Genomic DNA, 24,505 nt, shown 5'->3' with positions numbered 1-24,505 from the left:
TATTTTACATGTCGGGGCCTTTTATAGGCGACTATACTGTATGGATTTTTCTCATTGTTAAAGGCCGTACGATTGCCTATAAATGCTTACATCCACTTTATTTGAACTTTGGTGGATAGTTGTCTCATTGGCAATCATACCACTTCTCCTTATTTTCATATATTACTTTGTTTTACTGAGTTATTCAACAGATATGACATAGAGTTTTCGCAAACACTTATATAATTATATAGCTGTAAATGTTATGGTTACAACTTATGTTCCGTGACTCCGATTCTAAACAGACACATCCTATTACTTACAGTAAATAGCTTTCAGACGTCCAGACAATGGATTCGAAGACATGACATTAATATACCATTAAATAACGTGGACGTTCTTGCAGACAACTTTTTAAATCTAGATTGAAATCGTGACTTCGTCTTAGGACAATCATGTGTATTGTGACAAATATATCAAACTGCATATTTGAAATTCCAAAAAGGATGAATAGAATTGAAATTGTAAGTCAACAACAACAACAAAAAAACAGCCCAACATACAGTCATCGACAAGACCATTATTTTTTTTGGTAGGTTTATTACTTTAAAAGTTTAATTACATCCGGATTTAATAGAATACAAAAATGTCTGCTTGATAAAGTTATATGGTATCGTCTGATACCCAAATGAAAAAATATGACGATAAGTGGAGATATTGAACTAACCCTCACAGAACTGTACATGTCCAGGGAATTTTATACACTACAGAAATCGTAAGTATCACAACTATAATATACGATTTCTTACAAAGAAGTTGAGTTTCTTAATCATTACAAAAGTATTAGTAAAAGGAAAATAACATAATTTTCTTCGACAGGGTTTGAACTCGCAGCTATTGAGACATCAACGCAACACCACCTGTATACATAGCCAAGCGCCTTACGACACTCGACAAACTGGTCCATATAAAATACTTTCGTTTGTCGGGCGACGTATTTCCTCTAATTAGATATAAGAAGATGTGGTATGAGTGCTAATGAGACAACTCTCCATCCAAGTCACAATTTGTAAAAGTAATCCATTATAGATCAAAGTACGGCCTTCAACACGGAGCCTTGGCTCATACCAAATAGCAAGCTATAAAGGGCCCCAAAAATGACTAGTGTAAAACCATTCAAACAGGAAAACCAACGGTTTAATCTATATAAAAAACGAGAAACACTTATGAACCACATCAACAAACGACAACCACTGAACATCAGGTTCCTGACTTAGGACAGATGCAAACAAATGCAGCGGGTTTAAACGTTTTAATAGGCGCCAACCTATCTAAGCCTAGATATAATATAAAGGTGACATTGTAAAGTGCATAGTGTGTAATGGGTAGGAGATTGTATACCTGCGCAGTTCATGTTAATTTCAGTATTTCGCACAAAATGACAGTATGACTTCTATAGATATCCCGGTTATTGCGAGGGATTTAAGACCATGTTTCCATTTCACTTATTTCTGCTCTTTAAATGCATTATATCGTGTGTTTTTTTTTTTAGTCTTTTATATGTATGTGATCGTCTTAATATTTCTATTAAGTTCTTTCGGCGTCTCTCTTTCGGAAATTTTCTTAATCTTTAGTCTAAACATTATCTGTTTATAGACTTATTTTCAATAATGGGTTATTTGAAAATATATGAGGAACATAAAAGCAATGAAGTTTGTTTAATACGGTTTGTAGGTGACATGACATATAACAAAAAGACCAATCCCGAATGCAGCTGTGGCCATCCTGTTGAGGACAGTATTCACTATTTTTTCGAGTGCCCTTTTCATACATGTAATGAAACAAGAAAATTATTGTTTTTAAAATTAAAAAGATATGCTATATCAATTGAACTTCTATTGGCTGGTGACGGTGACCTTACATTTCAGCAAAATAAAGAAATTTTTGAGACTGTACAACCTTATATCAGAATTTCTCAAAGATTCAGTACGTTCAATTAAAATTCTGAATGCCTACTTTCTCAAACTTCACTCTAGACCAGTCTGATCTAATATTCCATATTATATTTTAGTTTTGTTTTTGTTCATAGTTTGTACTTCATGCATTCCTATTATTTTTTTCGTCATTATCTAATGTATTTTGTGTTCATATATGTATAGGGAGAGGACGTCACAAATGTTGTAATAACTTGTGTCCAATCCCTTTTGCTACTTTTGCAAATAAAATATGTTTAAACAAAACTAAACTAAATAAAACTAAATAAAAAAGAAAGAAAAAAAAAAAAAGACCATTGATAATACAATGTTCCAATTTAAATTAAAGCTTTAAATAACTTTCGAGAATAGAGAAAAATTGCTTTCGTTTCCATGGGAATAGACGAATATATTCTACATTTTAACCCAAAAATAGATTTTTGCTTTGGAAAACAGTTAAGAAATCATGCAATAAACAAGGGTCTGGATGGGGGTCCTTCATTTCTATATTCCTTAATATTTTAGCACCTCATTATTTTCTATTCTTTATTATTTTGGTTATTTTTCTGTATTCTTTGAACTTTTTGCCCATTATTCTCTACTCTGTAAACCCCATCCACACCCGCATAAACGTAAAACGATATTTTCAAGATTAGTAATCATTCGACCAGTGGAAGAGAAATACATATGTAAACTTATTTTTCGTTTTCATTTGCAAGGACATAAATAATTTTGTATTTCGTGATGCAACGGCATGAGTATCGGATGACACAATCTGATTTTACAGAAGCCATTTCCGTCTCGTGACCATCAGAGCAGGCGACAGTTTCTGGGACATGTTTTACGTTCTATTTCCTGTAGCGACTATCAAATTACGTAAGATGGGCTTTTAAAGTATTTTTTTCTTGTTTTCTTAATAAAAATAGATCAATTTATTGTTAATTAAGTATTTATTTTCCATAACAATGTTTAAAGCAATGTCCATGAAAAGATAGGTCGGGAGACATTGCGACAAAATTGCCAGTAACAATTATTTCTGCTTAATGCGTCAGCATGATTGCATGTTTATTTTATTATATAGTCACATAATAGAGCTAGCATTATAAGTTGTATTTATAGGTAGCTCATAAAAAAGAAAGACGATACAAGGAGGTCAATCCAAACATAAAAGCTAACGACACCATTACCCAAACGGAGAAGACTGAGAATACCAAGGAGCAATAAAAAACCTATTTTTTTCTCAAACATTTTAATGTATAGCCAAAGACAACTGAGCCGAAGCGGTTACAAAATGTAAATAAAAAGTTGAAATTCTGTGTAGCTAACAAACAGTAGACTTTTTAAAGAAATAAAGAAATTGAAATGTCTATAGAGCGTTGAGTGATAAAGTATTCAAAGATCAAATACGCTTTCTTCTGATCCCTTAATCGGCAAACATTTTAACCGTTTCCAGCCTGAACGAGGAAGAATAAAAATTTACAAATTAAAATATGTTGGCACTGCAATGCATTCACACTACTTCACTTCAGTTTATTAAATGTCTTTATGCATACAATTCGTAGTTGTAATGTTAAAATTTTTTTTAATTTCTTTGCTCTTCATTGAACCATGACATTTTAGCCACACGAGGAGACAGTCGAAATCCCTAACATCATAATAGCCGGAATCAAACTCAGTCTTAAGCAAATGCTCGATAGGAGAGTTTAATGATTACGCATTGGATGATTGCGTAACAACTTACCGAATTCGATGCATGGATGTCACTAAAAGAGTCGGATTAACTTACCCTCTGGAGCACCAGATGTCACCCCCTGTTTTTGGTTTGAGTTCGTCTTCCTAAGTCTATAGTTTTCTGTGTAGTGTTTTGAAGACTGAACATTGAATTTCCAATTTAGTCATTTTTAGCTCACCGTTCCGAAGGAACTGTGAGGTAGCAATACACAGTTAGGAAAAAAACTTAAAATTGACACTCATAATTTTTAAACATCCTCTTTCCCTTCCTTTCTAACAAATAAGGCTTAATATTTGTGTTATGCATGTGTATATTTATAGAAAGAGAATCTTCCATAGATTTGATTTCTAATGGTTATAATGGTGAAATATAATCTCTTTTGGGTGTAACCATGGCAACAATCTGCATTTCTTTGATACAAAATATTGCATAAAAGGGGGGTGAACATGTCACAAAAGTCTCCAAAATTTGGTCCAAAGGAAAATTTCAATCAATTACAGTGATACCTTTCCTGAATCCATAGACATATATCTATCAAGAGGTCCAAAAAAAATCATATGCATTTCTGCTCGTTTTTCCATAAAATTGAATTGAAAAGATCGAGCGCAAAATCTTTGTTGATAAATACTACAATAATTTATGAACCTATGGGCGGTACGGATAGGAAAATACGGACTGTCAAACAGAAAAATTGCCTATAAAACATGCTAAAAACAATCTAAATGTTCATATAAACCCACTAAGAAGGCTATATTATTCTTCAATTATCTAAAAATCTATTTTATTGTACAAAAACTTTCATATTTAAAAAATTCACCATGGCCATAATGCGAAACTAAACTTCTAACTGTGTATTGCTACCTTAAGGATAAACATTTTTTTTTCCAATTCCACTTTAAATGGATTTCTGTGTTCTGCTAGCTTAAACGAGCAAATTGGCCTGCTAGTTTTGAAAATTGGTTCAGAAATAAATATTTTATGAAGGTTAGCAGTTGACACTGAAATGCAGCAAAAAAGTGATTTGGTGAAACATGCCATGTCGAAGTGTAAATTCTCCTTTTTTAATCAAATTTCTAAAACTATACCTTCTGTGCTTGTCTTTTCTTGTTTAAAAACTTAAATTAACCTTAACAGTAGACAAATTTTACAAGTTAAAGTTATTTTAAGGCTTTAGAATGTCAATTTTGTTGTGTATTAGCATACCAAAGCCTTGGTTAAAATTTAGCAAATACTGAATTAATTTATAACAGCCGGAACAAATTTAGACTTAATTCAAGCTAAATTGTGACTTTATACTTGCTAAAATAATAAATTTGATTTAGTCGCATGAAAAAATATAAAGCGTTCCCTTCTGAGGTTTCTACATAATGCGCATTGTTTCTTTTCCAAGGGGTAGCCAATAAAGTATCAATTTATGACCGAACCAAGTCTTTGTGTCAAAATGTCTATATTGGTTGCTAAGGACAATAAACAACAAAAGTAACATACATTGTCATACTAAAAGATGTTTCTCCCTCATAATTGTATCTATAATCTAAATATCAATAGATTTGTGGTATGATTTGTCTAAAAATAAGCAATTCTGTGATTTGTCAAATGCCATAAGGTAGCAATACACAGTTAGGAAAAAAACTTAAAATTGACACTCATAATTTTTAAACATCCTCTTTCCCTTCCTTTCTAACAAATAAGGCTTAATATTTGTGTTATGCATGTGTATATTTATAGAAAGAGAATCTTCCATAGATTTGATTTCTAATGGTTATAATGGTGAAATATAATCTCTTTTGGGTGTAACCATGGCAACAATCTGCATTTCTTTGATACAAAATATTGCATAAAAGGGGGGTGAACATGTCACAAAAGTCTCCAAAATTTGGTCCAAAGGAAAATTTCAATCAATTACAGTGATACCTTTCCTGAATCCATAGACATATATCTATCAAGAGGTCCAAAAAAAATCATATGCATTTCTGCTCGTTTTTCCATAAAATTGAATTGAAAAGATCGAGCGCAAAATCTTTGTTGATAAATACTACAATAATTTATGAACCTATGGGCGGTACGGATAGGAAAATACGGACTGTCAAACAGAAAAATTGCCTATAAAACATGCTAAAAACAATCTAAATGTTCATATAAACCCACTAAGAAGGCTATATTATTCTTCAATTATCTAAAAATCTATTTTATTGTACAAAAACTTTCATATTTAAAAAATTCACCATGGCCATAATGCGAAACTAAACTTCTAACTGTGTATTGCTACCTTAAGGATAAACATTTTTTTTTCCAATTCCACTTTAAATGGATTTCTGTGTTCTGCTAGCTTAAACGAGCAAATTGGCCTGCTAGTTTTGAAAATTGGTTCAGAAATAAATATTTTATGAAGGTTAGCAGTTGACACTGAAATGCAGCAAAAAAGTGATTTGGTGAAACATGCCATGTCGAAGTGTAAATTCTCCTTTTTTAATCAAATTTCTAAAACTATACCTTCTGTGCTTGTCTTTTCTTGTTTAAAAACTTAAATTAACCTTAACAGTAGACAAATTTTACAAGTTAAAGTTATTTTAAGGCTTTAGAATGTCAATTTTGTTGTGTATTAGCATACCAAAGCCTTGGTTAAAATTTAGCAAATACTGAATTAATTTATAACAGCCGGAACAAATTTAGACTTAATTCAAGCTAAATTGTGACTTTATACTTGCTAAAATAATAAATTTGATTTAGTCGCATGAAAAAATATAAAGCGTTCCCTTCTGAGGTTTCTACATAATGCGCATTGTTTCTTTTCCAAGGGGTAGCCAATAAAGTATCAATTTATGACCGAACCAAGTCTTTGTGTCAAAATGTCTATATTGGTTGCTAAGGACAATAAACAACAAAAGTAACATACATTGTCATACTAAAAGATGTTTCTCCCTCATAATTGTATCTATAATCTAAATATCAATAGATTTGTGGTATGATTTGTCTAAAAATAAGCAATTCTGTGATTTGTCAAATGCCATAAGGTAGCAATACACAGTTAGGAAAAAAACTTAAAATTGACACTCATAATTTTTAAACATCCTCTTTCCCTTCCTTTCTAACAAATAAGGCTTAATATTTGTGTTATGCATGTGTATATTTATAGAAAGAGAATCTTCCATAGATTTGATTTCTAATGGTTATAATGGTGAAATATAATCTCTTTTGGGTGTAACCATGGCAACAATCTGCATTTCTTTGATACAAAATATTGCATAAAAGGGGGGTGAACATGTCACAAAAGTCTCCAAAATTTGGTCCAAAGGAAAATTTCAATCAATTACAGTGATACCTTTCCTGAATCCATAGACATATATCTATCAAGAGGTCCAAAAAAAATCATATGCATTTCTGCTCGTTTTTCCATAAAATTGAATTGAAAAGATCGAGCGCAAAATCTTTGTTGATAAATACTACAATAATTTATGAACCTATGGGCGGTACGGATAGGAAAATACGGACTGTCAAACAGAAAAATTGCCTATAAAACATGCTAAAAACAATCTAAATGTTCATATAAACCCACTAAGAAGGCTATATTATTCTTCAATTATCTAAAAATCTATTTTATTGTACAAAAACTTTCATATTTAAAAAATTCACCATGGCCATAATGCGAAACTAAACTTCTAACTGTGTATTGCTACCTTAAGGATAAACATTTTTTTTTCCAATTCCACTTTAAATGGATTTCTGTGTTCTGCTAGCTTAAACGAGCAAATTGGCCTGCTAGTTTTGAAAATTGGTTCAGAAATAAATATTTTATGAAGGTTAGCAGTTGACACTGAAATGCAGCAAAAAAGTGATTTGGTGAAACATGCCATGTCGAAGTGTAAATTCTCCTTTTTTAATCAAATTTCTAAAACTATACCTTCTGTGCTTGTCTTTTCTTGTTTAAAAACTTAAATTAACCTTAACAGTAGACAAATTTTACAAGTTAAAGTTATTTTAAGGCTTTAGAATGTCAATTTTGTTGTGTATTAGCATACCAAAGCCTTGGTTAAAATTTAGCAAATACTGAATTAATTTATAACAGCCGGAACAAATTTAGACTTAATTCAAGCTAAATTGTGACTTTATACTTGCTAAAATAATAAATTTGATTTAGTCGCATGAAAAAATATAAAGCGTTCCCTTCTGAGGTTTCTACATAATGCGCATTGTTTCTTTTCCAAGGGGTAGCCAATAAAGTATCAATTTATGACCGAACCAAGTCTTTGTGTCAAAATGTCTATATTGGTTGCTAAGGACAATAAACAACAAAAGTAACATACATTGTCATACTAAAAGATGTTTCTCCCTCATAATTGTATCTATAATCTAAATATCAATAGATTTGTGGTATGATTTGTCTAAAAATAAGCAATTCTGTGATTTGTCAAATGCCATAAGGTAGCAATACACAGTTAGGAAAAAAACTTAAAATTGACACTCATAATTTTTAAACATCCTCTTTCCCTTCCTTTCTAACAAATAAGGCTTAATATTTGTGTTATGCATGTGTATATTTATAGAAAGAGAATCTTCCATAGATTTGATTTCTAATGGTTATAATGGTGAAATATAATCTCTTTTGGGTGTAACCATGGCAACAATCTGCATTTCTTTGATACAAAATATTGCATAAAAGGGGGGTGAACATGTCACAAAAGTCTCCAAAATTTGGTCCAAAGGAAAATTTCAATCAATTACAGTGATACCTTTCCTGAATCCATAGACATATATCTATCAAGAGGTCCAAAAAAAATCATATGCATTTCTGCTCGTTTTTCCATAAAATTGAATTGAAAAGATCGAGCGCAAAATCTTTGTTGATAAATACTACAATAATTTATGAACCTATGGGCGGTACGGATAGGAAAATACGGACTGTCAAACAGAAAAATTGCCTATAAAACATGCTAAAAACAATCTAAATGTTCATATAAACCCACTAAGAAGGCTATATTATTCTTCAATTATCTAAAAATCTATTTTATTGTACAAAAACTTTCATATTTAAAAAATTCACCATGGCCATAATGCGAAACTAAACTTCTAACTGTGTATTGCTACCTTAAGGATAAACATTTTTTTTTCCAATTCCACTTTAAATGGATTTCTGTGTTCTGCTAGCTTAAACGAGCAAATTGGCCTGCTAGTTTTGAAAATTGGTTCAGAAATAAATATTTTATGAAGGTTAGCAGTTGACACTGAAATGCAGCAAAAAAGTGATTTGGTGAAACATGCCATGTCGAAGTGTAAATTCTCCTTTTTTAATCAAATTTCTAAAACTATACCTTCTGTGCTTGTCTTTTCTTGTTTAAAAACTTAAATTAACCTTAACAGTAGACAAATTTTACAAGTTAAAGTTATTTTAAGGCTTTAGAATGTCAATTTTGTTGTGTATTAGCATACCAAAGCCTTGGTTAAAATTTAGCAAATACTGAATTAATTTATAACAGCCGGAACAAATTTAGACTTAATTCAAGCTAAATTGTGACTTTATACTTGCTAAAATAATAAATTTGATTTAGTCGCATGAAAAAATATAAAGCGTTCCCTTCTGAGGTTTCTACATAATGCGCATTGTTTCTTTTCCAAGGGGTAGCCAATAAAGTATCAATTTATGACCGAACCAAGTCTTTGTGTCAAAATGTCTATATTGGTTGCTAAGGACAATAAACAACAAAAGTAACATACATTGTCATACTAAAAGATGTTTCTCCCTCATAATTGTATCTATAATCTAAATATCAATAGATTTGTGGTATGATTTGTCTAAAAATAAGCAATTCTGTGATTTGTCAAATGCCATAAGGTAGCAATACACAGTTAGGAAAAAAACTTAAAATTGACACTCATAATTTTTAAACATCCTCTTTCCCTTCCTTTCTAACAAATAAGGCTTAATATTTGTGTTATGCATGTGTATATTTATAGAAAGAGAATCTTCCATAGATTTGATTTCTAATGGTTATAATGGTGAAATATAATCTCTTTTGGGTGTAACCATGGCAACAATCTGCATTTCTTTGATACAAAATATTGCATAAAAGGGGGGTGAACATGTCACAAAAGTCTCCAAAATTTGGTCCAAAGGAAAATTTCAATCAATTACAGTGATACCTTTCCTGAATCCATAGACATATATCTATCAAGAGGTCCAAAAAAAATCATATGCATTTCTGCTCGTTTTTCCATAAAATTGAATTGAAAAGATCGAGCGCAAAATCTTTGTTGATAAATACTACAATAATTTATGAACCTATGGGCGGTACGGATAGGAAAATACGGACTGTCAAACAGAAAAATTGCCTATAAAACATGCTAAAAACAATCTAAATGTTCATATAAACCCACTAAGAAGGCTATATTATTCTTCAATTATCTAAAAATCTATTTTATTGTACAAAAACTTTCATATTTAAAAAATTCACCATGGCCATAATGCGAAACTAAACTTCTAACTGTGTATTGCTACCTGAGCTTTTGCCACCACTTGGCGTCCGTCGTCGTCCGTCGTCGTCCGGTGTCGTCCGGCGTCGTCCGTCGTCATCGTCCGTCCGTGTAAACTATTTCAAACATCATCTCCTCAGAAACTACTGAACCAATTCCAACCAAACTTAAGTTGAATGATCCTTAGGGTATCTAGAATGAAGTTTGTGTTTTATTTTCTGTTTCGTCAAAAAACATGGCCGCCATGGCTAAAAATAGAATATAGGGGTAAACTGCAGTTTTTGGTTTATATCTCAAAAACCAAAGCATTTAGAGCAAATCTAACACGTGGTAAAAATGTACATTAGGTCAAGATCTATCAGCCCTGAAATTTTCAAATGAATCTAACAACCCATTGTTGGGTTGCTGCCACTAAATTGGTAATTATAAGGAAATTTTGCAGTTTTTGGTTATTATCTTGAATATTATTATAGATAAAGATAAACTGTAAACAGCAAAAATGTTCAGCAAAGTAAGATCTACAAATAAGTTTTATGACCAAAATTGTCAATTGACCCCTTAAGTAGTTATTGCCCTTTAAAGACAATTTTTCACAATTTGTTCATCTAGTTTGCTACTTTAAAAAATCTCCTTTGAAACTGCTGAATCAATTTCAGCCAAACTTGGGCTGAATGAGTTTCAGAGTATCTAGTATAAATTTTGTATTTTATTTCCTTGTACGTCAAGAAACATAGCCACTATGGCTAAAATGGAACACAGGGGTAAAATGCATTTTTTTTGCTTTTGAAGAAAATATGACAGATACAAAGAACATTTGAATGGCATTTTTAAGCCACTCATTAATATATATTGAAAAGCAAAAATAATCATTGATGAAAGATTTAAGCAAAAAATTAAAGGTGAGCGATTTAGGCTCTTGAGAGCCTCTTGTTTTTGCACTGTTATGAATCACAGCTTAAGACCAAACTCAGTAAAGACCCGTCTAAATTGCATTTAATTGATAAATTCAACAACACTTACAATTATCTTGATAATATTTTTTCATTAAATAATAAAGAATTTTCTAAATATACTGCCAAAATTTAGCCAAAGGAACATACTTTAAATAAATCAAATATAAACGGCAATAACTGTCCTTTCTTAGATTTAGATATTTCAGTTTTTCACGGGAAACTCTACTGAAAAATTTACGACAAAAGGGACAATTTTTCGTTCCCTATTGTTAATTTTCCTTTTTGGACGGTGACGTTCCTTTGGCACCACCTACGGTATTCATATATCACAAACTCGTTCGCTATGCCCGTGTCTATTGTGACGTGTCATGGTTTTCTCCGACTGTTTATGACGTCTTCACACTAAATTCATTGGATGCTGGATGTGTACTGATTAATAATTAAGTCTTATGTGCATGTTTATTTCTATCAGTTGTTTTTGGCTTTTAATTAGCTGCCAGTAACTGGGAGTACTCGCAGATCTGTACTTGGTGTCCTTTTTGTTGTTGGGATGTATAAAAACCCTGCCATGTCTGGTCTGTGTACGTGTTTGATGTCTTTCTGCTTTGTATCGATCTGATGAGTTAAGCCCTTTTCAACTGATGTTTACAGTTTGTTCTTATGTTGTACTGTTACACAACTATCCCAGTTTAGGGGAAGGTTTGGTGCCAACAAACTGATTTAACCTCGCCACATTCTGTATGTGCCTGTCCCAAGTCAGGAGCATATTCAGTGGTTGTCGTTTGTTGCTGTATATCATATTTGCTTTTCGTTCTTTGTTTTGTACATAAATCAGGCTGTCAGTTTTCTCGTTTGAATTGTTTTACATTTGTCATATCAGAGCCTTTTATAGCGGACTATGCGGTATGGGTTTTTCTCATTGTCAAGGCCGTACGGTGAACTATAGTTGTTAACTTCTATGTCATTTGGTCTCTGGTGGAGAGTTGTCTCATTGGCAATCATACCACATCTTCTTACCTTTATATTAACCCATTCACAGTCTTTATTTGCATGTTCAAAGTCAGGATCCTGTTATTCAGTGGTTGCCGTTGGTTGCGGCATGCAACATTTGATTTTGATGTATTGCTTTAGAATAAATCAGTAATATGTTTTGTGGTTTACATTGTTTCATGATTTATAACGCCGGAGATTTGGGTCATTCTCTATGATTAACGGCCGGTGCGTATTGAATTATCGCTATTGACGGTTCAAGTTGTCGTCAATGTATCTCTTCAGATCTATCAAGTTATGCACCTGTAATACTCTGTAGAATGGTCATAGTTGTCTCTACAAACTGTTCAAACTTGTCTTTGTCTTTATAGACTCGGGGCCGATTTGTTTCTATAGATGGCACGATTTGTCTTTTTTATAGAAGGTCCTATTTTCTTCTGGCCGAGATGTCTTGTGATCGAGCTGACTTGAAATTCATTTTCAAGTTTTATAGAGTTCTAGTAAGACGTGATTTGTGGAAAGATACATACAAAATATCGAAATAGCCTTACTGAGGGGCGGGGGGGGGGGGGGGGGGGGGGGGAGGGGTCCTGATCCCGAAATCCCGGGCTTAAAAACATGGAATCCCGAGGTCCTGAATTTAAAAAGAATTCCCGGATCCCGAAAGGATCAATCCCGAAATCCCGAGCTTAAAAACACCCGATCCCGGAGTCCCGATAAAGGTCCTAACCCCCTCCCCCCTAGGCTGAAATTTCACGAAATCACTGATGAGGATTGTTTGCGTTATTTTCATGCCCATAGGCAAACAGTTGACAAATTTCAATTCTATGATAACTGTTGAAAATTTTTAATTGGGTAGCATTTCAACGCTCATTCAACGAAACTGGCATTGTAATAGATAACTTGAGTAAAATTGTATTAGCCGCCATTTAAACTAATTGACTTTCAGGTGATCTCCCTTGCTCCTCATTGTTTACTTCCTGCACATGTCAATAACTACACGTTTGTTTACATTTTTCCAGAAAAGCGTTTAAACGTTGTTGTTTATCGCTCCGTCTACATAATATATAAGAGAAGTTAACATACATTATGGTGCTTCATTCCGGGTTATAAAACTTTTAATGTTTAGTATCCAAACGTGTACCAGTTACGTGCATGGCTTACGTCGTTCCTGAAACATTCCAGCCATGTAAAGGTGCACGGAAAGAACTTCCATCTGGTCTGAAGGAACTTGCAACACTTTCTGAAGTTCAAATAAGCAGGGATGTTAACTTCTTTGAATGTATGTTTGTTGTTATATTTTTATGATTCTGTTATTGGTTGTCTTCTCTCATCTTCATGAGGATCGTAATGGAGGTACCTTTATGACGGATAACGGTAAATATTCTTGCCAAATGACGTTAACGGTATTTTTTGGTGCATGACGATAATTTTGACGTTTGACGTTTGACGTTAACGGTAGCCGAAAATGACCGTTTGGCATTCCTACCCTCCTTCATATTTGTTTAACAAACTTTACATCATAGATATCTTTGACAACTTATATCATTTAATCAGAAGTGAATTTTAACTGACGATATCAACAATTCATGTTTACATTTATAAAATTGATATCAACTGCTAGTATATGCTAAACAAACAACAATTACATTGTTTATTTAGAACATGTAACATTATAAGATAATGTGGGACAATCAGAACTCCAAAATTTCAAAAAAATGGGACAATCATATTAAACGGTTAATTTCGACTCGGTGCTATTTTTTTACTTGATTTCAATCCTTTAGTTGAAGCGCGAGGTTCCACTAGTACAGGGTTATCGAATAAATATCCTTTAGGTGTGTACTTTATCATTATATATCTTATTTAGTTTTTCTCTCCAGCTCTGCAAAATCTCATCTGCAAAAACCAGACGACTTTTTTTTCAACTCATTATGTATGTAAGTCATATCTTGTATAACAAGGTCATTGTTTAAAAAAATGTAAAGGCGAATGATCCAGTATCAGTTTTGTCAACACATTCTGTTTTTGTCTGATATCAGTTTTAATCAAGGAAACAAATATATGAATGAACAATTAAGAAATATCAAGGATATTAAAATTAAGATAAAAGATGTATATAGAGAAAAACATAAATAAAGGATTAATTTCATATGTTACAAGAGATTTGTTCTTAAATTGGTAGATTTTAGGATGATAATAAATATATTCATGAAGCAAAGAAATAAAACATAGTCCATATAAAAGACTGATCATAAAGTTGTTCAAGTAAACTTTCAATTCAAGTGACTAAAATAGGAAAGATTTTTTTGGAATAAATATTCATCGGAAAATCCTTGAATTAAAAAACGTCATAAACATAAAATCGAAAGCATGTGCAGCTATGTCTTCTTCTTTCTGTAACTGCCTCCTGTAGTATTTGCTTGATTTTTTTTATATAGTGGGCTATATACACTTGCACGGACGAAAATAGCTAAAATCACTTAAGTATTTATACAGTAAAAAACGCACTTGCTTATTAAAACGATGGGCTTATATTACACGGAAGATATTAATTACTTCGTTGTACGCTGAAGTTTCTAATAGTCTAAAATCTAAAATGTTAACTATATATAATGATTCACTTTATGGCAATAGTAAAACCGTGATCTGACACACCATTAAATATCTGTATGACTCTCTCTATTCAGTACGGTATCAGCTACCGCTATGCATATATCAAATGTCTGTATTATCCATCTTCCCTATACCAAAATATCTCTAAGTACATAACTGTATATGAACTGTCCTTCATGTACTTCTCACATCTAACTGTATTTGAACTGTCCTTCATGTACTTCTCACATCTAACTGTATATGAACTGTCCTTCATGTACTTCTCACATCTTTAACTGTATTTGAACTGTCCTTCATTCACTTCTCACATCTAACTGTATTTGAACTGTCCTTCATGTACTTCTCACATCTAACAGTATTTGAACTGTCCTTCATGTACTTCTCACATTTAACTGTATTTGAACTGTCCTTCATGTACTTCTCACATCTAACTGTATTTGAACTGTCATGTACTTCTCACATCTAACTGTATATGCACTGTCCTTCATGTACTTCTCACATCTAGAACTGTATTTGAACTGTCCTTCATGTACTTCTCACATCTAACTGTATTTGAACTGTCCTTCATGTACTTCTCACATCTAACTGTATTTGAACTGTCCTTCGTGTACTTCTCACATCTAACTGTATTTGAACTGTCCTTCATGTACTTCTCACATCTAACTGTATTTGAACTGTCCTTTATGTACTTCTCACATCTAACTGTATTTGAACTGTCCTTCATGTACTTCTCACATCTAACTGTATATGAACTGTCCTTCATGTACTTCTCACATCTAACTGTATTTGAACTGTCCTTCATGTACTTCTCACATCTAACTGTATATGAACTGTCCTTCATGTACTTCTCACATCTTTAACTGTATTTGAACTGTCCTTCATTCACTTCTCACATCTAACTGTATTTGAACTGTCCTTCATGTACTTCTCACATCTAACAGTATTTGAACTGTCCTTCATGTACTTCTCACATTTAACTGTATTTGAACTGTCCTTCATGTACTTCTCACATCTAACTGTATTTGAACTGTCATGTACTTCTCACATCTAACTGTATATGAACTGTCCTTCATGTACTTCTCACATCTAGAACTGTATTTGAACTGTCCTTCATGTACTTCTCACATCTAACTGTATTTGAACTGTCCTTCATGTACTTCTCACATCTAACTGTATTTGAACTGTCCTTCGTGTACTTCTCACATCTAACTGTATTTGAACTGTCCTTCATGTACTTCTCACATCTAACTGTATTTGAACTGTCCTTTATGTACTTCTCACATCTAACTGTATATGAACTGTCCTTCATGTACTTCTCACATCTAACTGTATAGGCATCACTAGTTTGTGATCTGAAAAGTATTAATCAAAATTCAAATCCATATGTAATGAATGATCATATTCAATAAAATTTTAGCAATTATCCGAGTTACTAGTAACCTCTGTTGGTGTAATTCATAGCATATGATTCAATCATTTTCAGGAAATTATTGTCATTTGGAAATGTAGAGCTCACAAGTTTTCTGCGGTCAACAATTAATTGACTTAAGGTGCCCTTATTTTGAAAATTGGTCAATCCCAATCTTATTAATTACGGCCTGTTTTATTGGGGCATAAACAGTCCGTCGAACCCCTTCCAGAGTTGGACATCTAGTTAGAAAAATGTTGGGGTTTTCTTCCTCGAGTTTGCAAAACGGGCAAATTGGGTCTGTGCTGCCTATATTAAATTTTGCATTAGTTGCTTGTAAGAGGTATGTCCCAGTTAGTATCCTAGCTTTTGTTATAGCTTTCTGTGTTTCCACTGGAATTTCTGTTGCAGTCTTCAAAACTGGATGTATTTCCCCTATTCTGATAGTGTCAATACAAAGCCGATTTAGGGATGACTTCTCTGTACTAAGTGACCTAAATTATCGCTCCAAAATTTATTTTTAGCAGATCTGAAACTAACGGAGACTAACTAGAAGCTATGTCAGTTTAAAAAATATCTGGTCCATCATTAACAATATAAAAAAAACAATTAACCCCCGGTCGTGTCAGACCAAAGACTTGAAAGTTGGCATTTGCTGATTCTCCGCCAAGCATGCATCAATTAGGAATTAGAGAACAGATTGGTCGGCCCAGAGTTAGAATAATGTTTCTATTAACATGGTTGAGGGTTACATATGCCTTCCCTGTGGACTGTTATTTTTAACTATCACTTTAAAAATCCGGCTCAGTGTATGTTGGTCTAGTTCAAAGTAGGTTTCATATTGGTCTAACATCGATATTGTTCTCGTCCTGAAAATGCATTTAACTTGCCACTGGACATTGAACAACCATCCGTTCATCTTTTTCAATAAAATTATATATGTTCTGAGCATACTGATGAAATTAATAAACCACATATACCTCTTCTTCCCAAGTGAGAATGTAGTTTTAGGCCTTGTCCTCTAATTTTTCAAATTATATTAATTCTAACAGTAGGTTAGAAAATAACTTATGCTAATGTAACATTGTGATTGTAAATGTTTTTCCCTTTCAATTCAGTCTCCCATCCCTTCAGTCTGAGTGTTCATAAATTTTAATTTTTAATCCTTTAGTTGAGTCGTGAGGTTCCGCTAGTACAAGCTTAAGTTTATCAAATAAATATCCTTAATTGCTTAAAGCGTGTACTTTGTTATAATATCTTATTTTAAAATTTTCCTCTGCGAAATCCCATCTGCCAATATCAGACGACTTTTTTTCCCATCTCATTATGTATGTAAGTCATATCTTGTATAACAAGGTCATTGTTTTAAAAAACGTAAAGGCGAATGATCCAGTATCAGTTTTGTCAACACATTCTGTTTTTGTCTGATATCAGTTTTAATCAAGGGAATTAGGAAGAATGAACACAGTCATACTGACCAGAATAAACTCGTAGTTTTTTTACGTTAAAGTAGAAATCCATTATTGAGAACCTTCGACGTTGAATACATATTGTGTCCGTTAATGCTTTAGAGACGTCCCTACATGCCAGCGAGTGAAGATTGTTAATTAGTGATGTTTTAACTTAGCTTACATTCGGCAACTTTTTTTCTATTCTTAAGATAAAAGTATTCCAAATAATGCTGATCCGGACAGAATAATATACAAAAGTGACATTGTCTATATAGCTTTCCCTGTGACAGCCACAAGGAGCTTCTAATGAATTAAACCCGTGTTGGAGCCCCATCCTAACAAAACCTACATATAACACCATCATTAAGTCTTTTACTATAACGGTAATGGTAGGACTTACACAAACAGCTGTAACTATACTCATTACTGACTGTGTCCGTATTCATCCATATACTCCTACACACATATAAATGGTATTGCACTGTTTTAACTTAACTTATTAAGGGAGTGGATGGGGCCGGGGGTCTTTCGTTTTTTGTATTCTTTAATTTTTAGCCCATTTTCCTCTATTCTATTTTTGGCCCGTTATTCTCTATACTTTACACCCCGCTGTTCTCTGTTCTTTATTTTTTTGGTCCATTTTCTCTATTCTTTATTTTTTTTTTGACTCGGAATTATTTAGAGTTTAATATATTGTATAGACACATGTCTATTGTTAAGACCGCGTGTTGATCTCATGATGTCCTTAGTTACGACCTCTAGATGTCTATTGATAAGACCGTATGTTGACCTCTAGTTGTCCTTTATTAAGACCGTATGTTGACTTCTAGATGTCTTTCGTTTTTCGTGTCGTTTTGGTTGGTGTCCTGTTGACATATATCTTATATTACTTATGTAAAACACATTTTTTTGTTCAGAGAAATGAAAGGGAAAGTGAGCTAAATCTAAGAAAAATACGACTAACGGTTAATATAAAATTAGAATAAAGATCTCTGATGGCATTATGCTCATAAGACGAGCAATGCGAGTAACGATCGTTGATCTGAATTTAATCAGATTATACTAACGGTATATATGTACTCATAAGGGTCTTGTGTATTCCAGTGATTTTTTACTATACTCTCTATAGTTGTATGTGTGTCATTGTTTTATTCTGTACCTCTATTCACTTTAGTTATTTTGCATATCAGTATTTTCTTTAGCTTGTTCACTTTGTCACTCTAGTAATATTATTTCAGTTATTGTATGCTGAACTTCTCGTCATGGTAGTAACATTATTTCAGTGATTTAATGCTGTACATCCCGCCACTCAAGTTAAACTAATTGAGTGTCCTTGTCATGGTAGTATTATTCATTATTTCGCTGTACTTCTAGTCACTCGTGTATGCAATTCAATGGTTTTATGATATTATACTCCTCTGCACTTTATCTATTTGTATTTCAGTATTTTTATGCTGTACTCCTCGTCAAGCATCATTTACTGTCTCTACATGTACGCCAACACCAGAAGAAATCTTTTCCATTAAAGAATGTAAGTACTGTCTTCAGGATTTCTGTCTTTTTGGTGTTTTGTTCTTTGTTCAGCTCACCTGACCTAATAGACCATGTGAGGTGAGATTTTGCCATCATTTAGCGTCCGTCGTCGTCGAGTGTCCGTCGTAAAATTTTATGGGTAAAATGCATTAGTTGTCATATATCTTGAAAACTATATTAGATAGAGAATACCTGACAGAGCAAAAATGAATAGAATACACAAATATTTATATATATATATACATTAAAAATTAAACAAGTCTAAATTGAAAACAACGTTCAAACCTATACATTAAAAATTAAACATAGTTATGATACTATTTACAATATGAAACTTCTAGGCGTCTTTTCAGACTGATAAAAGTACAGGTATTGACACACATTAATCTGATAATAAAAGTACAATTTTCTAACAGTCATTCTAATGCATATTATTAGAAACTGGGAAACTGGAAATTTTTTTTTATGCTTTTAGCGAAACTTAATATTGTGACCAAGGGCTACGACCCTCTCTACATGACGTAGAACTTTATTTTTATTACCCAACTTGAGAGGTGTTATTTATCTTTACTTCGGAGCAAATTGTAAGAGATAGGGTCAGTTTCCCCCGTATTTGTTTCACTGAAAGGGTTCATTTGTTTCACTCAAAGGTTGTATTTGTTTCACACAAAGGTTGTATTTGTTTCACACAAAGAGTCTGAGTCTAAAAGATGTCAAATCCAACTGGAATTTGAATATTAAAGAGACTATATCGTGTACTTTTAAATTTTTTGAAAAATGTACACATATTTCTATAAAATCAAATTGTAATTTTGAGCTGATTTATGTTGCTGTTGAAGGCAATTTGACATAGAATAACAAAATTTACATGTATTTGCAACATTTTGCATCAAAGGACGTCACTTAATAACGTCCTTCTTTACTTTAAATACTTTAAAAAAAAATATATTAAAAATTTGCCAAATTCATGGAAAATTGTTTTTTTTTAATCTATTTTCAGGCATTTGTAAATTGGTCATCTGATAAGAAATAAATTGAACCCATATTGTTAGAGTTGTACTCATAGTATTGTTAGAACTTCAAAGTACACACATCGAGCTATTATGCTGTGAATTTAAGTAAATACTGAGACGTTTTGAAATGGCCATGGTGTGAAATAAATTCATGCAAAATAGGCCTAACCTGTTTGTATATGATCCACCACTTGAAAACTAAAAGCAAGCGAAACATAGAGAGTTTAGTGAATGTACAGCGAATGAAAAAAGAAGCAAGAAAAACATGCATATGAACAAACTATACACAATATAATAATGAGGACACAAAAAAGACGGAAATATGAAGAAAAAAAACCCAAACAAACAAAAATATCGATTAACGAAGAAATAATATAAACGGCGTGTAAACAAACAACTAGACATATAAACAAATTTCAAAGACAGTCAGTCGTATGAGCAGACAACAACGCACAAAAGAGATAAAAACAAAACAAATACAGGTATATGCATAAACAACCATCAAACAAAACAAATACAGGTATATGTATAAACAATTATCAAACAAAACAATTACAGGTATATGCATAAACAACCATCAAACAAAACAAATACAGGTATATGCATAAACAACCATCAAACAAAAACGAATGGATACTAAAATGCAGGTGCATAAAGCACGTGTTGTGATGCCTTGTATTAAATTTTCAAACGAAGGCTTTCATTTCCTTAAATTATTTGATATAAAATATAAGGATATATGGTATGATTGTCAATTAGGCAACTATCCAACAGAGATCAAAGGATATACACATAACCCGTGTGTGCTTGTTCCGTACATATGGCTTTATTTTCGTTGTTACAGCCGGTATGTGCGTATTCCGTAAATATTTTTGTTTATTTTAGATTCAGCTGGAATGTGTGTTTTTCGTAAATATCTGGGTTTATTTTCTTTATTACAGCTGGTATGTGCATGTTCCGGGAATGTCTAGGAGGGGCGAGGAATCTAATGCTTCGGATGAGCAATAACGAAGACGAAGATGTAGCGTTTTTTTCACGTTCTATGACATGTACACGTGGGTGTTGTGGATCTTCCTGTTGTCCACCTAATATGGGGATAAATTCTCCGCCATATATCAGGATAGGAACTATACAGGAAAGGTAATGTGTCGTATTAAACAGGTCAATTCATCCGCCCACAAAACTAAATATTCTTGATAATAGTTTCAAGTTTTAAATGATCATAATGGAGTTGCTATTTGTTTTGGTACAAATGAATATGTTATGATGACATAGATAACGGATAATTTATTAAAATGGGTATGGTATCCCTCATGGAAGTCCCTGTTGTGTCGTTTGAAATGTTATTATTGCTTCGCATCACGATGCGAAGTTATTAGTTTCATTCGATATTCACGTCATCTTGAAATTATTACTTAACAAATATCAGTTCTGACTGGTGTCCTTATGATGTGGACTAGAATGAGATATAAAATATGGGATATGTCTCAGACAGGAGAAGATATTGAATACGGAAGACCCGAGCAACAATTATTGCTTCATATTGACGTAATTTATGATACTGACAGGCCCTCCGTACCTTTTTAGAAAGGTTAAACTTGCAAGTACGTAATTACTCTTGATAACCCTACGATCTTTTCGTGTATGCTGTTAATTTTAGAATATTAGAATGGTTCTTTCATTCAATATTTTTGCGGGTTATCCCCCTCCCCCGATTTCAAGACTTAATTCTTTCGCCAGGGTTATACACTTTAATACACTTTTATTACAGAGTAAATTGTTGCTATCCGAGGTTTGATGCTATAAATTATAAAGACAATGAAAACTTGCTTACATACCATACTGACTGTTGTTACATTAAAACATGTGGACTTTGTTATGATCTAGAAATAACTGTAAGTATTTTGTTCTTACACTCCGGTATAAGTGAGTTGTGAAGTCAAAATGACTAAGTTATATGATGCATGAAGTTTCTTAGTCTGTAATGTTGAAATACCTGCAAATATTGTGCATTGGCTGATCCAGGAGGACTAGAGGTCCCCCGAGTTAAATATAAATGCCTCGCGCATCAATGAAAAGACATAACTTGTCGAAAAGCTCATCCATTGCAGTAAAACTAATACCGTTATTGTTATTTTATGCTGAAAATTGTACACGAAATTTTGTTCAGATTCAAAATGTTTTTGATGAACACACACTCGCAGTGCACAAAACTTTCCTCCCCCTTCAAACTCCAAGCTATCTCGTGACACACTCACACAAAACTTTCTTCCCCTTAAAAATTAAAAATATCTCGTGCCATACTTACCTTGCTAATGATCGACCATGCCATAAGGATCGTAACTAATTTTTGAGGGGATGACACGCTGTTGGGATGTGGGATTTAGGGGGTAATGAAAGTGGGAATGCGGATATTAGGGGTACAAAAAAGTGGGGGTGTGGTATATTTTGGGAGGGGGGATTGAGGACTTAGGTGACCTTTCAATCTGAATGATTATCGCTAAAGGAAGTCACTGTAGAAGATGTGAGCTCTTTTGAGTTAGACGAACCATTATTTTTTTCCTTTCTTTTTTTAACTGTGTTTTTTTTTATTTAATATTTTGTATGTTAATTGGTCTGTGTGCTTAATGCATTGGTCAAGTTACGATATTCAACCTTGTGTTTGCATATTGCTGATAAAATGTAAGTCACAACATGTACATTATTTCGCTAAACGTTTATTATAGGTCCATGATTCCTGCACTGAAGAATGTGTTGCTAAAATAGTAAAGAAATCAAAATCCAATTGTCGTGAATGGTGTAATCTTAAAAATGATTTTATTGTACATTGTAAGTATATTACTGTTAGTATACAGGGTATGTAAGACACGCTTAGATTTATAATTAAATTTAGGACAACCATAATTTTTTTCGCAGATTTCAATATGTAAAACAATTAAACAAAATCTTTTCATTTGGAATTGGTTAAAAATCTATGTCCATTTCACATAAATCTATAGAGGACAAAGTTCTTCAGCTACATTGAGGTTAATTTAACCTATATTTCACACTAGATTGACTTTCTTAAAGTTTTTTGTTTTTGCTAATCTCTTTGAAAGCGATTACACCCTTAATATTTCACTACTAGTTTTCTTGAATAGTTAAACTCTGATCAGCTGATGATTTAGTTACTTGGTTATTTCATAATTGGACAGCATGGACATGCCATTGGCATTAATTTAATCTTGCATTTACATTTTCGTTTGAAAAATGCTACTATAACAGGCACATAAATTGCGTTTATTAATTTTGTATCATTTTATATATATATTGGATGTAATAGGCTTAGTAAACATATATGAAATGACAATTGTAGATATAATATTTAAGTTTTAAGTAAAGGTTTTTATCATGTACAGATTTTGATTGAAAAAAAATGCTAATATTAATTGAATTCAAAGTTGAAACCGTTGACTTTATAAAGCTATGTTAACCTTACTCTCGGGGATAGTAGAAGAAAGTATATATAATTATGGACGCAGTGCCAGTACTGGTAAAATCTCATACGAAAATGTACCTCGAGTGCCTCTTTAAAAGAGAAAAGTTCTAAACGACAAATACGAGTGCATACAACTTTTTTACAGCTATGTCCAGCTTTGAGTGAGAAATTTTCATAATGAATTATTAAAGAGAGGCGAAAGATACCAAAGGGGCATTCAAACTCATAAGTCGAAAAAGAAACTGACAACGCCATGGTAAAATCGGAAAACAACCAAAAGAAAAACAACAGTATACATAACACAGCACAGAAAACTATAACGACTGAGTATGACAAGAGAGATAACTTTGTGCATTTGTTTTTTTTCCCTTCAGATTTAACAGATTTGGACATTGTTAAGAGACTAATGGTGATAGGTGCCTGTTTATTGGCAGATTTTAACAATTTTGAACATGATCGAAGATGCTGTTGTTGATTTGTTTAATTGCTGTCTAATCAATGTATGAAATGTGCGAGTCGTTGAAACTTTAGGCTAACGCATTACTTTTATTTCTAGAATCTTTCGAAAATTTATCTAGTCAGTCAAACACTTTACACTTTACATAACTAATATCAACATTGAAGTATGCATTTAGTGATTCGATTCTTTTTCTGATACTGTTTATAGCTCATACATTGTATCTTCTGAATACAAGGAGCTCTTTTAGTTATTTTGTACATTCCAATAAAAATAAAGTAGTTTTGGTCTGTTTTCCTTTAGTTGTATTATTTGAAACTAAATACGTGTCTCCGGAAGTTCAAACGATAATGCTTTTTCATTAATAATAAAAGACATGAAAAAGGCAAGTAGAAGGTAACATAGCAATAAAAAATATCACCATAACAAAACGGAACAAAAGGGAACTCAGATG

At 32.7% G+C, this 24,505-nt stretch overlaps 1 protein-coding gene across 1 annotated transcript; it reads left to right on the top strand.

The window, feature by feature from the left end:
* Window positions 1–13,082: 13,082 nt before the first annotated feature.
* On the top strand, window positions 13,083–24,337 carry LOC127700646 (phospholipid scramblase 1-like). Its single transcript, XM_052204200.1, has 6 exons — window positions 13,083–13,377; window positions 19,015–19,101; window positions 21,058–21,256; window positions 21,888–22,011; window positions 22,843–22,945; window positions 23,969–24,337. The coding sequence occupies exons 1-6, from the start codon at window positions 13,251–13,253 to the stop codon at window positions 24,067–24,069; spliced, it is 741 nt and encodes a 246-aa protein (XP_052060160.1). The 5' UTR covers window positions 13,083–13,250; the 3' UTR covers window positions 24,070–24,337.
* Window positions 24,338–24,505: the final 168 nt, after the last annotated feature.

Source organism: Mytilus californianus, unplaced genomic scaffold (assembly GCF_021869535.1).
Source record: "Mytilus californianus isolate M0D057914Y unplaced genomic scaffold, xbMytCali1.0.p SCAF_5, whole genome shotgun sequence".
In the NCBI taxonomy this organism is placed as follows: domain Eukaryota; kingdom Metazoa; phylum Mollusca; class Bivalvia; order Mytilida; family Mytilidae; genus Mytilus; species Mytilus californianus.
Note: the sequence above shows the minus strand (reverse complement) of the source record. Positions and strands in the feature narration are given on the sequence as shown.